Source organism: Lutjanus erythropterus, chromosome 19 (genome assembly GCF_056507025.1).
Source record: "Lutjanus erythropterus isolate fLutEry1 chromosome 19, fLutEry1.hap2, whole genome shotgun sequence".
Lineage (NCBI taxonomy): Eukaryota > Metazoa > Chordata > Actinopteri > Lutjaniformes > Lutjanidae > Lutjanus > Lutjanus erythropterus.
Genome location: NC_139335.1, coordinates 32,832,755 through 32,845,250, shown reverse-complemented (window position 1 = coordinate 32,845,250; position 12,496 = coordinate 32,832,755). Strand labels below are relative to the sequence as shown.

Here is a 12,496-nt window from a genome sequence, read left to right as displayed (position 1 = left end):
CCATTATAATGATGTTTTCTCACACATTTTATGTGATTTGGATATTGCACTGACCAAATTGTGATTTCAATAATATTGCAATTAATTGTGCAGCCCTATTAAACATAGGGCATATGAATATTATATTCCAGTTCTGCCATATTCTGCCAACTGCACACTAGACTTTTAAAGTGTGTTAGCATAAACTTAACACTTTAAACATGGCAAAATGTAAGCAATAGTTACACTTTTACAATGGGAATATAGAAAATGAATGCTAATACCAAATCTTTGAAGAAACTGGGAGACAAGCTTTCAGGTTTAAAGCACCATCAGACTGAAATAATTTGCCTGTTTCACTCTTATCAGTTTCTTCCTTTCATGACTTCAAGGCTTCCTTGCTTGTTTGTCTTAAATGCATTTTTTCTTGTTTTGTTTGTTTAGTGTATAATTATGTATTTCTGATATAATGTTATCTGGTCTGTAGGGCTATAGGACTACCAATTATTTTTCTAGTTAATAAATCAGTTGATTATTTTCTAGGTTAATCAATTAATAGTTCTTTGGTGTCTTCAAATGTCTTGTTTTGCAAACAGTCCAAAGATGTTCAGTTTACTGTCAGAGAGAAACAAAGAAACCAGAAAATATTCACATCTAAGAAGCTGAAATCAGACAATTTTGACTTTTTCTTTTTCATTACTCAAACTGATTAATCAATTGTCAAACTAGTTGTCAATTAATTTAATAATCAATTAAGAATCAATTAATCATTGCAGCTCTACTGATTTGTTCATTTATTTATTTATTTTAGTTCTTGTTCTTTTTATTTAGATGACACTTGTAACAGATGTAGGTGTGGTTTGTGATGACCAGAGAGCCCTTATCTGTATGTCCTTGTTGATGCTAATATGTCTTCTTTTGTCTTGTTGGATTACTTAAAGGGAAAGTTCACCCAAAAATGAAAATTCAGTCATTATCTATTCACCCTCATGCAGACCGAATGTCAGGTTTAGTTTTTTAGTCCACAAACAAATGAAAAACAAAACATAAAATGCCTCCATACTGCTTGTCTGGTGTAATCCAAGTCTCCTAAAGCCCCAACATGCCAAGTTGACTTGAAAGACGTCATTTACACCATGTTTTTAGCCTGAATCTTCACTGTATATCCTTAGCTTGGAGCCACGCTCATGTGGAGCACGGAGACATTTTATATTCTTTTTTTAGTTGTTCTTTTCTGTTTGGTCGCCATTCACTTCCATTGTCTGGGAGATACTGCAGTGCTGTTTTACTGTGAAACTCCTGTTAAATTGAAGCCTGACATTCAATCAGCATGAGGGTGAGTAGATGACGACTGAATTTTCATTTTTGGGTGAACTATCCCTTTAACTTATTTCTATTACTTATGTATTTTTTTTTACTTGTGTATTTAAATATTTGTTGATGCCCATGTTTTTGCCTGAGGACCCCTTGAAAACGAGTCGGAGCATCTCACGGGGCTTATCCTCTTTTATTTTTTTTTATTCTGAAATTAAATTAAAATGTAACATAGCGTTACCAGTGTTTTTTAGGACCCCATACAAAAATAAAATAAAATATGCATTTAGGCCTATATATTACAAGCAAAAATCACAATTCTGCAGCAGCACAGTAGTCCAGCTGCTAGCTAAGAATGCTATCACCTCTATCACACCTGTGACATTAAACACACAGGTCAGGACAGGTTGTGTGTCTGTTGGTGTCACGAGCTCATGAGGTCCAGGAGCCACCACTTGTTACTAAATATCTTACCTAAAGGATGGTTGAGCGACCACAGCTGGTTTATTACAGAACATACGCATGTAAAGAAGGAGCTGTCTGCCTGTAGGTATCCAGCCTCAGTCTCACCTCGTCTCCTTGACCGAACTGAAGACCGAGGTCCACCAAATGCTCCACCCGGATGAAGCCGTCAGCATCCTCGTCACACACGTCGAAAACCTCCTTGAGTCTCTTCAGAAACTGCAAGAGCTGCGTTTGGTCTGGAAAAACATGTCCTTCCATTGTAGAGCAGGCTTCGTCGACGGGAGATTTATTTCCCCCCCCCAAACAAATTGGCTGTTAAAACACCGGTTTGACGGTCGCCATCGTCGTCCCTGTCCTCAGCTCCGCCGTCAGACCGACTGGTGCCGCTGTGACATCAGCAGCAGCACCGCTCGTTCAGGAGGCAGGCGCGAGTGACGGAAAAGGACGATGATGTACGACGGGGGCACGAGGCATTGCGTCACGAACCAGCTGCTGATTAATAATCCAGGAGTTCGTCCCAGGTCTCTTAAATTGCATCTTCACTTACGTCCTTTCCTTACGTCTTAGTCCCTCCCACCGAGGACTCATGGAGAGACGCGAGGAAACGACGCGACGAAAGGAGCCGAGGAAATCTGTTATAAGAGCACCAACAAACACCTGCACATAAAAAACAACCTGCAGTCTGTATTTGCACTGATCAGAGGCAGAATGACTTCATATTATTTATTCATCATTTGCACCTGTGTTTATTAATATTCTGATTCTGATTCATCATCAAAAATGTAAAAAGTTTCTCTTCTCTCTGACTTTAGTTAAAATCATAATTCCCATAATGCCTCCACCAGAACCTTTTATTGTCTCAGATTGAAGGACAGAGCGAGTGGGTGAGTTCTTTACTGCGTGGTGTATTTACGTCTGAGTGTTATCTTTCATGATTTATTTTACTGATCAGAGAAGCTGACACAAACGTTTCCCTGCGCGCAGCTCTTGTGCCAAGTGCGCAATTGCGCACCGCCCCTCTCCTGGAGGAGAGACGCTTCCACGATCCATCAGCTATTAATCATACAATTCATTTTTATGAACCGGTCCATCAGATCTGCAGATTAACTAAACCTGAGCATCACAGACCAGCAATCAACAGACCTTTAACTGGATGGTGAATCAGAAAACAAATAAAATATTTAACGTGAAAGTCATAAACTTAAATGTAATATGTTATCAGTATGATGAGCTTCTTCAGCGTCCAATCAGTAAATAAAGGGGTGAGTCGGCTGGTTAAAAGATCGTGAAGGCTGCTCTCGCATGTAGCCGCGATACCTGGGACGTACCCAAAGTGTGTCACCACCGGCCTCCTGCTTTCCTCCAAAATAAAACGGCTGCCTTCACGACCTGAAATGCCCTTGCAGCTGTTTATTAAAGCTGTCTTCAGCTCCACTCCAGTTACTGTGGAGGCCCATTTCCGTCAGTGATAGAAAAAAACATCCCCACGGAAAGTCAGAATTATTAGATATAAAATCTAAACTGAGATGTAAAGTCATAGTTATGCAATAAAATGTAGAAATTCTGAGAAAAAAAGTCAGAATTATGGGATGAAACGTAGAAATTGTGAGATAATAAATTGAAATTACGTGAAAAAGTTAGTTATAAAAAGATTCAGATTACAGAAACATTTAGTAAAAAAGGGGGATTATTAGTAGTACTACAGTTTTAAGATAAAGACAGATATCCTACCATGCACAGTTCACACACAGCTGTCAATTCATTATCATAGTGAAAAAATGATTCATTGGGTGGAAACTTCAACATTTTTTGTCTTTAAATCAATCAATCAATAAATTCTGTAAAACAAAGGAAGGAACAGCTGAACAAGCTAATAAACCTAACAACAAACATAAAACACTTACAGCTGCAAACATAAATCTATTATTAATTAACTATCGAATTAATCTACATCTATTCTGATGATCTACTGAATCAATGTTATTTGTGGTAACTAAAAATTTGGACTTATTTCAAAATTGGTATCATAATTTTGACATAAAAAGTTAAAAATGCACCTTTGATAAAGGAACTGAACACTTTCACTCAAGTATCTCATAATCTTGACCTATATCACTCTTTTCTGTCTCATGAATTCCTGCCAGTCCAACCATTTTCTTATTGGACTGGCAGAACTGGGCTTCCATAAAATGGACTAATACAGACAGAGCAGGGGATTCAGTGTTTTATTAGAAAACAGTTTAATACAAGGCTGATATTTACAGTCACATCATTGTATAAAACATACAACCATTATGTCCAGGTCCTGGAAACAATCACTCACATTAAGACAGCATTTCATATCCAACCCCAACATTTTCACTGCAGACACCTGCACTTTTCTCACAGCACAGAGAAGAGAATATAATCATCCATGATCATATCTCTTAGCTGTCATATGCAATGTAAAGAAGTGACTCCCAGTTTAACTTTGGTGCTGTAGTGGGAAAACTCATCATGCCAGACTGGGGGAAGTTCACAGATTTAAATGATCAGCCTCGGTTCCAGCAGAGAGTCCCACCGTTCTGTCACCTGTGGGAGGACACAAAGACATTATTTTAAATTAGGATTACTCTGAGATTAAAACAAGATCGGTATGGATATTTACATTTACAGCACCTCAGTAACAACAACTCCTCCAGTTCCGCCACTAACTATTTTCTAAACCCTTTTTTGTTAAGAAAGGTGGACAGTTTATCACCATTTTCTTTGTTTTCTTTATTTGATTTATAGTTTCAGCATCAATTGAGAGATTCAAACAACTGTACTTCACTGTAGACAGATGTTTATGTATAACAATATATAATATTATATATAAGAATATATTTAATTTAGTTTAATTTATTCATGCTGTAGTCAAATAAATAAGCTATCAGAGTTTGTGGAGGCCATCTGGTACTGGTGCCTAAAGGGATAGTTCACCCAAAAATGAAAATTCAGTCATTATCTACTCACCCTCATGAAGGTCAGGTTTAGTTTTTCAGTCCAACGAAAAACAGTGTTGCAGAATCTCCCACACGACTGAAGTCAATGGTGACCAGTCTTCAAATGTATAAAATAACAGAATAAAAGTGTAAAATGCCTCCATACTGCTTGTCTGGCGTAATCCAAGTCTCCTTAAATCCCAACATGTTGTTTGCACACTGTCACACCACACACACAGTTCAGACAGTGTGTATGTGAACGTGGCTCCAAGCTAAAGATTTCTTAAAGATGTCTTTCAAGTCAACTTGGCATGTTGGGTCTTTAGGAGTAGTACGCGCAGTATGGAGGCATCTTATGTTTCTATTCTGTTGTTTTTTATGTTTGAAAACTGGTCACCATTCACTTCCATTGTTTAGGAGATTCTACAACACTGTTTTCCTGTGAAACTCCAGCAGTTTTGTGGACTAACAAAATCAGCATGAAGGTGAGTGCATAATGACTGGATTTTTTGGGGTGAACTATAACAATAGCTAGGGCTGCAACTAATGATTATTTTCATAGTAGATTAACTGGGCAGTTGAGATAGTTGTTTGTTTTAAAATGTCAGAAAATAGCGAAAAATGTCAATCAGTGTTTCCCAAAGCCTATGGTGACGTATTCAAATGTCTTGTTTTACTTTCAACCCAAAAATATTCAGTTTACTGTCAGAGAGGAGTAAAGAAAAAATGAAAAAATACTCAAACACAATAATTGTTGCAGCTCTAAAAATAGCCCTTTGCTGGTATGATCAAGCTGAGAAAAACAATGAATATTTGTTGTTAGCTCTCCCTCTTGCAGTGCTGACCTGATAGGCCAGTCTAAAGTTGCAGGGTGGGATCTCACGCTGCAGTATATGTGAGAGCAGTGAGAGAGAGAAGGGACTGGTTTAAGAAGAGCAGCACCACAACATTTTGAACTGAGTACAAAGTTATATTGCTAAGTCTTTTGTTTTATTTATTTATTTCTGAGACACTGAAAATAAAAGTGTTTTTTTTCCAGCCTAACACCCTGCCAGCGTGATGTTCTTGTCCTCCTCAAATCTCACCATGCTTTCCTGTTTTTTTTAGAATCCTAATGGTGCCAAGTTAAGAATTTTTGCTGTTGCAGAGGTCAGGTGACGTCCCATGGGGTTCATATGGCAGCCATCTTGAATTGATGTCAAGGGTGAATGGTGAAAAATGCAAACTTTCAGAACTCCTGAACCAAACAACATACAAAGACCAATGAAATCACTTTTTCATATAATATTGACACCAGGAATCAAATGAAAAGGTCTTTGACTTTTCTGCAGTAGCCAGATGAAGCTAGTTTATTCTTCTATACCATTTGCAAAGTTATTATATGGATTTCACCACAGGATAAGGAATATAAGTCAGAGAATATGGTTTGAAAGTCTAAGAATATGGAATGAAAGTCCATATAAAGCTTAAAATGTGTTGTTTTCCATTTTTCCATCAATTAAGAGACTGTTTTTACCATATCAACAATCTTTCTATTTGATTGGTGTCAATATTGTATGAAAGTCACTCATGAAAATCAGCATTTCTCGCCGTACCGATGGATATCAATTCAAGATGGCCACCATATGAACCCCATGAGACATTAGTTGACCTCGGCAACAAAAAAAAAGGGTTACAAAAAATGCCACTCAGGTACATGGAAACATATTTCTCCTATTAGACTAACTGTTGTTCATCTAAAATAGTTTGAAATATTTCCAATAAACAACCTCCTCTATGAGGTGTATTTTTGAACTTTGGACAGAGTTAGAACACACACATCACGCACGCATGGACATCATGCACACACGCACGCACTTTGTGTTATTATTCATAAAATAGTAGCTATATGCTAAATCTTACCCGGGAGCTTCTGGACACTGCATACTCCACTCTCTCAGTGCCATCTGGGTTCTGATAGACCAGGTCGAACTTTCCAGGCTCTGCAGGAGCTGAGGGAGAAGCAGCTGGTTAGGAGTAATCACAAATGTGACGAACATGTTGGAAAATACTTAACAATCTGTAAACTGCATTTAAAACTCAATGATTTCCACTCAGGAACAGTCCACTTCCATGACTTTCCCTGCACACAATTCTTCTAAAGGAGTTTTCCCCTCTAACCCATAATAACCATAATACTGTATATCACTGGTTTACAGTGTTGTTTTTCAGTACCAGTGATTCCACCTCTCCACTGTGCAGAGTTTTCTGACTCTTAAGAGAAATTTTTCAGCTCATATTTAAAGGCAAACCAATCTTTTACATCTTGATGTATCGACTTTGAAGCAGGCAGTTGTGTCAGTGGTGAGATGATCCTTACCCTGAGATGCACTGTGTAGCTCCAGCTCAATCTGTCTGGTGCTGTGGTCGAAGCTCACAATCTTTCCCTCCTAAAATGTGCAGCAACACGGTTGGTCAGCAGTGACTCTGGTATGAATCAATCTACAGTTTCATTCTGACACTATCTCCCGTAACATGAGATCAACAGTCGAAGCTTTGGCTGACATTTGAGATTACTGCAGCAGAGATGAGTACACTCACCTTATACTCCGATACCTCTGGTGTGTAGTTCTCAGTTAGTTCCAGCAACTGTGAACACACACAAAGAAATGGAAATGAAGCCTACGGCAAGACTCAAAGTTCAGTTACATGCTTTCACAAAAGACTGTGCACTGATTTAAAGTAATATTCTCAAAGATTTTCATGTAAATGGAAGCAGAACAGGGTAACACACTATAGTGATGGAGCCCATGACCTGCTGACAAAAGGTCTTGCATTTGCAGTATTACAAACTGGGTGTCTGTGGTGACATTCTTGGATAAATATCACAAGTGGTGCAAAGTTATGCTGCGTTCAAGACAACACAGGACATCAGAATTTCCCAGTTGAAATTTCCAACTTCAGATTAATTTATTGTTGCATCTCAGTCATATTCATAAACAAAACTGCAGCAGCTTAAAATACAAATAATAAAATAAAGTGCATCATCAACCTCTGTAAAGTGCATCAAAGTTTACTCAAATCAATATCATTATAATAAAATGCATCAATATCAGGGCTGTGCAATTAATCGCAATGGCAATATCCAAATCACAGAACCAGAACCAAATCACAATGTTTTGAAAAAGGCAAAAACGTATGACAAAACATCATTATAATGAGGCAGTGTAGTGCTGCAGAGATGGCCTGGCCTAAAAATCTTGTTCTCCAGATGTAAGAAAACATGTTTGTTTGTGTCAGACCTCAATAAATATCACATCATCATGATTTTAACAGTTTTTTATTTAGAGAACATGAAACTTGAAATGGAAAACTGATCATTTCCACTGATCCTGTCACATATCATATTTCAGTCAAAATAATTGCAATGTGTGAAATTTATTTTAAATCAAATAATTAATTTCTACCTAAATTCTACCAAAATGACTTGAGTTAAGCACTTGTGCACACAGACCTGGCACACATCCCACACATGCCCACATAAACACACACAAATACAATGCGCCTCTGCTCTCTGCCCTCTGGTGCCGGTTTTACAGGCTGTTGGACAGGCTTTGACACAGACCTGGCAACCCTGTGTGTAGGACAGAAAATGCCCACTAATTCTGGAATGTCCCATAAAATTAAAGTGCAAAGCCAGATCCTGTGTGTTGCTTCATTGTAGGTTAAAGGCTGGATCAATAACAGAGCAGAGACACAGGAGCTAACGAGACAAGACTGAACTTACCTTGAAGGCAATCTTTTGCCCCACCTGTGGAGGGGCAGCTAGCAGGGGCATAGAGCTGTAGTCTGGTTTGGGAGCACTTTCTACTCCATTCTACATACAGAGACACATACAGGAGGTTATTAATGCCTTTTTATACTCAGTATTTCATACCAGACTGGTAATACAACAACCAAGTTGAAGACACGACTGTGATCTCAGACATACAGTTATGCAGGAGATACACTTGCTTTTAACTACGCGTTTGCATACGCACCCCTACGCTTCATGGCTGCCTCGCGTATCCTGCGTCCATTTGGAGCAGTGGTAGTGCGCGTCCCCAGAAATTAACGCTATGCATACGCGAACGCAAACACATGGTTAAACAGCAAGTATATCTCCGGCCTTAGTGTCAGAGGTTAATGCAACTTAAAACACTGATCTGAGTGTTGTTACTGCAAAATTATATTATCCTACAGAAGGCATGAGAGGAAAAAAAATCTGGTGATTTATTTTCTATGTGTCTATGTCTTACTTATTTTTTGTCCTCTGTTTATGACTTAAAGGGATAGTTCACCCCAAAAATTAAAATTTAGACAGTCATTATCTACTCATCATCATGCTGACTGAAAGTCTGTTTTGATTTTCTTTAGTCCACAATACACTGCTGCTGTTTCACAGGAAACTGTTCACACTGTTGCAGAATCTCCAAACAATGGAAGTGAATGGTGACCAGTTTTCAAATTAAAAAAACAACTGAAAAAAAAAGCATAAAATGCCTCCATACTGCTTGTCTGGCATAATCCAAGTCTCCTAAAGACCCAACATGCCATTAGGACACCGTCACACCACACACACCCAGCCCAGACAGTGTGCATGTGCACGTGAACGTGGCTCCAAGCTAAGGGTCTACAGTGACGAGTCAGGATAAAAAATATGGTGTAAATGACATTGTTCAAGTCAGCTTGGCATGTCAGGACTTTAGGAGACTTGGATTACACCAGATGGGCAGTATGGAGGCATTTTATGTTTTGTTTTTCATTTGTTGTTTCATTTGTTCAGTTGTTTTTTTCCATTTGAAAACTGGTCACCATTCACTTCCACTGGTTGGGAGATTCTGCAACACGGCTTCCCTGTGAAACTCCAGCAGTGTTTTGTGGAATGAAAAACAAAACCCAACCTTCAATTCGCATGAGGGTGAGTAGATAATGACTGAATTTTTATTTGTGGGTGAAGTGTGCCTTTAAAACAGGTGAACATTTTGGCAGGATAATCTACGTTTAAGAAGAGGGTAAAAACCTTCTGCAAGGTGAAAAAGGATTTTTTTTCAAGTGTTTGTTGTTGTAATACTTATTTTGGCCACAAGAGTGCACCACTACCCTTGTTCTAAACAAGACTTAAAGAATTCAGGTTTCTTAAAGGGGAGTTTTCATTTCTTCATGCACTCTAAATACAAGGTACATATATACTGTACCACAAATTGAGATTTTCATGTCATGTAATCTTTTTAAATTGATGAACATAGGGATAATTCATGGCACACTTCAAATGGAATAAAAAATAATAATTTCATTCTCATCATAGACTACTGTTCATATTTTTTCCAAATGTAGATCCAGTGGGACCACACCAGAAGGGCCATGACTTAGGCTTTCTGTTTTCACTTTAGCCTCTTGTGACCAAAATGCCTATCACAACAAACATTTAGAAAAATGATCCTAACAAAACAAAACAAAAACCACCAGGCAAAACTTTTTCCCCCGCCTGTGTCATCAATCACCAGAATTTTTTCTCACTAGCTGGAATGATCCTAATTTCTAGTGAAAATCACAGACACACAGATGCAGACAGACCTGGAGGACCACTGACATGTTGGTCAGTGAGTCAGTCTGGTAGGACGGTTCCTTGGCTCCATCATAGCTGAACTCAAAGCTGCCATTGTGCCCTCTGAAGCCCCCTCTACCTTCACGCCTCCCCCTCTGTCCAGGGCCACCGCGCATGATTCTTCCTCGGCCGTGGCCTCTCCAGGGCGTGTGACCGCCCAGGCCGCAGCCGGGCTGCTGCATCGGCCGGTGGATGACCAGCTCGATTTCCTCTTCGCTGCTTGAGGTACACGGCTCTGTGATTTTGTCCTGAGGAGGCGCCGCTGTGCTCGCAGCCTGGTTCTGTGCACAGTTTGTCGTCTGAGTTTTGGAGTTATCACTTACTCTTCCTTTGAGGGTTGTGGATGTTAAAGGTTTGTTTTTTGGCGGGGTTTTTACACTGGTGGCCTCATCATCATCATCAGAGGACTCTGAGGAGGACGATGGAGGAGGGGGAGGTTTTGTGTGGGTGGGTTTGGTGGTTGGAGGAGCCTTGCAAGCAGCAGTGGGTGTTTTGGGTGCAGGTTTCTGGACAGCTGTTTTTTTGGGAGCTTCATCCTCCTCACTGCTGCTGCTGCTGGAAGAGGAGACAGCCTTTGTTTCTGCTTGTGCCACTGGGGGCTTCTTGTTACTTTTAACCCTCACTGGAGTGGTTTTGGTAGAGGCCGCTGGTTTGGGGGTGACAGCAGGGCCATTTTCTTCCACCTTCTTTCTTTTCTTCTTCTTCGTCTCCTTCTTCTTTGCGTGCTTTCCTTGTGACTTCTTACTGCTCTCATCACCTGAAGTCTGCTTGTCATCCCTCTCAGGGATATCCTCGCTCCCTTTCTTCTTCTTTTTTTTCTTCCTTTCCACACTCACTCCGTTTTCTCCTGGACCGTCCTCCTCTGTGGGTCTCTGTCTCTTTCTGCAGTTTTTATTTGGTGTAACTGCATGGCTGCTGTTTCCATTCACCTGAGGCAGACAGTCCACTTTCACCCTGGAAAATAAAGACTGAAGGTGAAGAACTTTGGAGACACTGAGCCTGCTACATGCAGGAAATGGAGTGGATTTGCACACAGGTAGAAATAGTCACAGAGCATCGACTTGGCTATTCACACCCAGCCCCTACGTTAGAGCGACAAAGTGTATGTAGGAAGGTTGTGGTGGATAAATAGGTTAAACATGGGAACCCCAAAGGACAAAGGACACAGAAGCACAACTCCATGCGTGTCACTGTGGCCCCTGAATCTTACAGGGTGGACTACATCATCACTGACCACGAGCAGAAATAAAGGCAGACGTACCTGACGCTGTCGTTGTCCCGCACCACGTACACGCTCTCTGTGTGCGGCAGGTAGCAGTCCTCTATGAATAGACTGATGATGCTCCCGCGGCTGAAGTCAAACTTGTCTCTGATGACGCTCTCCAGATCCGCCACCACGCGACACGTGTTTAGGTCCACGAGCAACCAGCACATGCGGCAGTCTGCCACAGCCGGCGGCGGGTAGTCAAAGTACAGGCGCACGCGGATGAAGTTGTTACCGTGAGCAGCCATGACGGTCACCACACCAAAGCTGAAGCCAAAACACACCGGCAGCAGGAAGCGTGTTTCCGGTCCGACTTTTCTAAATAAGAGCGTCAAAAATCATCAGTCTGAACAAAAAGCGGATAACTCGAATGTTATCGACATTAAACACGATGATCTATGTTAAACTGAGAACATTACTGACATTTTAACTACATTTTTACGAAGTAGAGACGATGAATTCGTATCAAAGTTTGTAGTAGGCAACTGGACTTGATAGAGTTCTTGAAGACGTTTCACCTCTCATCCAAGAGGCTTCTTCAGTTCTGTTCTGCCTGACTGGTTTGGGAGTTCAGGTATTAAACCTAAAGGGGTCGTTAGCACCTAGGGGGGCATGTGACTCATGTGCCCACCCCTCCATTGTGTGACTCATGAGTTTCACTTGGGGGGAGGTGTGAATGAAGTCGTTAAGGACTCTGCTGTCATGTGACTTGTTAGGGTCACATGATTTCAGGTGGGTATCCAACTGCCTGGGGAGTGCACTTCATTCACACCCCTTTAGGTTTAATACCCGAACTCCCAAACCAGTCAGGCAGAACTGAAGAAACCTCTTGGATGAGAGGCGAAACGTTTTCAAGAACTCTATCAAGTCCAGTTGCCTACTACA

General features: G+C 40.4%; 2 protein-coding genes across 3 annotated transcripts in view; both read right to left on the bottom strand.

Moving 5' to 3' along the window:
- The window catches only part of rab11fip4a (RAB11 family interacting protein 4 (class II) a), a 33,290-nt gene extending 31,158 nt beyond the window's left edge, over window positions 1–2,132 (bottom strand). Inside the window, exon 1 of the mRNA XM_084743446.1 lies at window positions 1,864–2,132. Within this exon, the coding sequence (XP_084599572.1) occupies window positions 1,864–2,016 (153 nt within the window). The 5' untranslated portion in view covers window positions 2,017–2,132. The remainder of the gene's footprint in view (window positions 1–1,863) is intronic.
- Window positions 2,133–4,108: 1,976 nt separating this feature from the next.
- coil (coilin p80) lies at window positions 4,109–12,140 on the bottom strand. 2 transcript variants are annotated; one of them, XM_084744856.1, is made up of 7 exons: window positions 11,609–11,946; window positions 10,317–11,301; window positions 8,488–8,577; window positions 7,302–7,349; window positions 7,081–7,150; window positions 6,624–6,712; window positions 4,109–4,329 (listed from the first exon to the last, which is right to left on the bottom strand). In XM_084744856.1, the coding sequence occupies exons 1-7, from the start codon at window positions 11,857–11,859 to the stop codon at window positions 4,282–4,284; spliced, it is 1,581 nt and encodes a 526-aa protein (XP_084600982.1). In that variant the 5' UTR covers window positions 11,860–11,946; the 3' UTR covers window positions 4,109–4,281. The 2 variants fall into 2 exon arrangements, with proteins under 2 accessions (XP_084600982.1, XP_084600981.1); XM_084744855.1 differs by lacking the exons at window positions 4,109–4,329; window positions 6,624–6,712; window positions 7,081–7,150; window positions 7,302–7,349 and adding an exon at window positions 12,035–12,140 and having other exon boundaries at window positions 8,203–8,577; window positions 11,609–11,929.
- Between the last annotated feature and the right edge of the window lie 356 nt (window positions 12,141–12,496).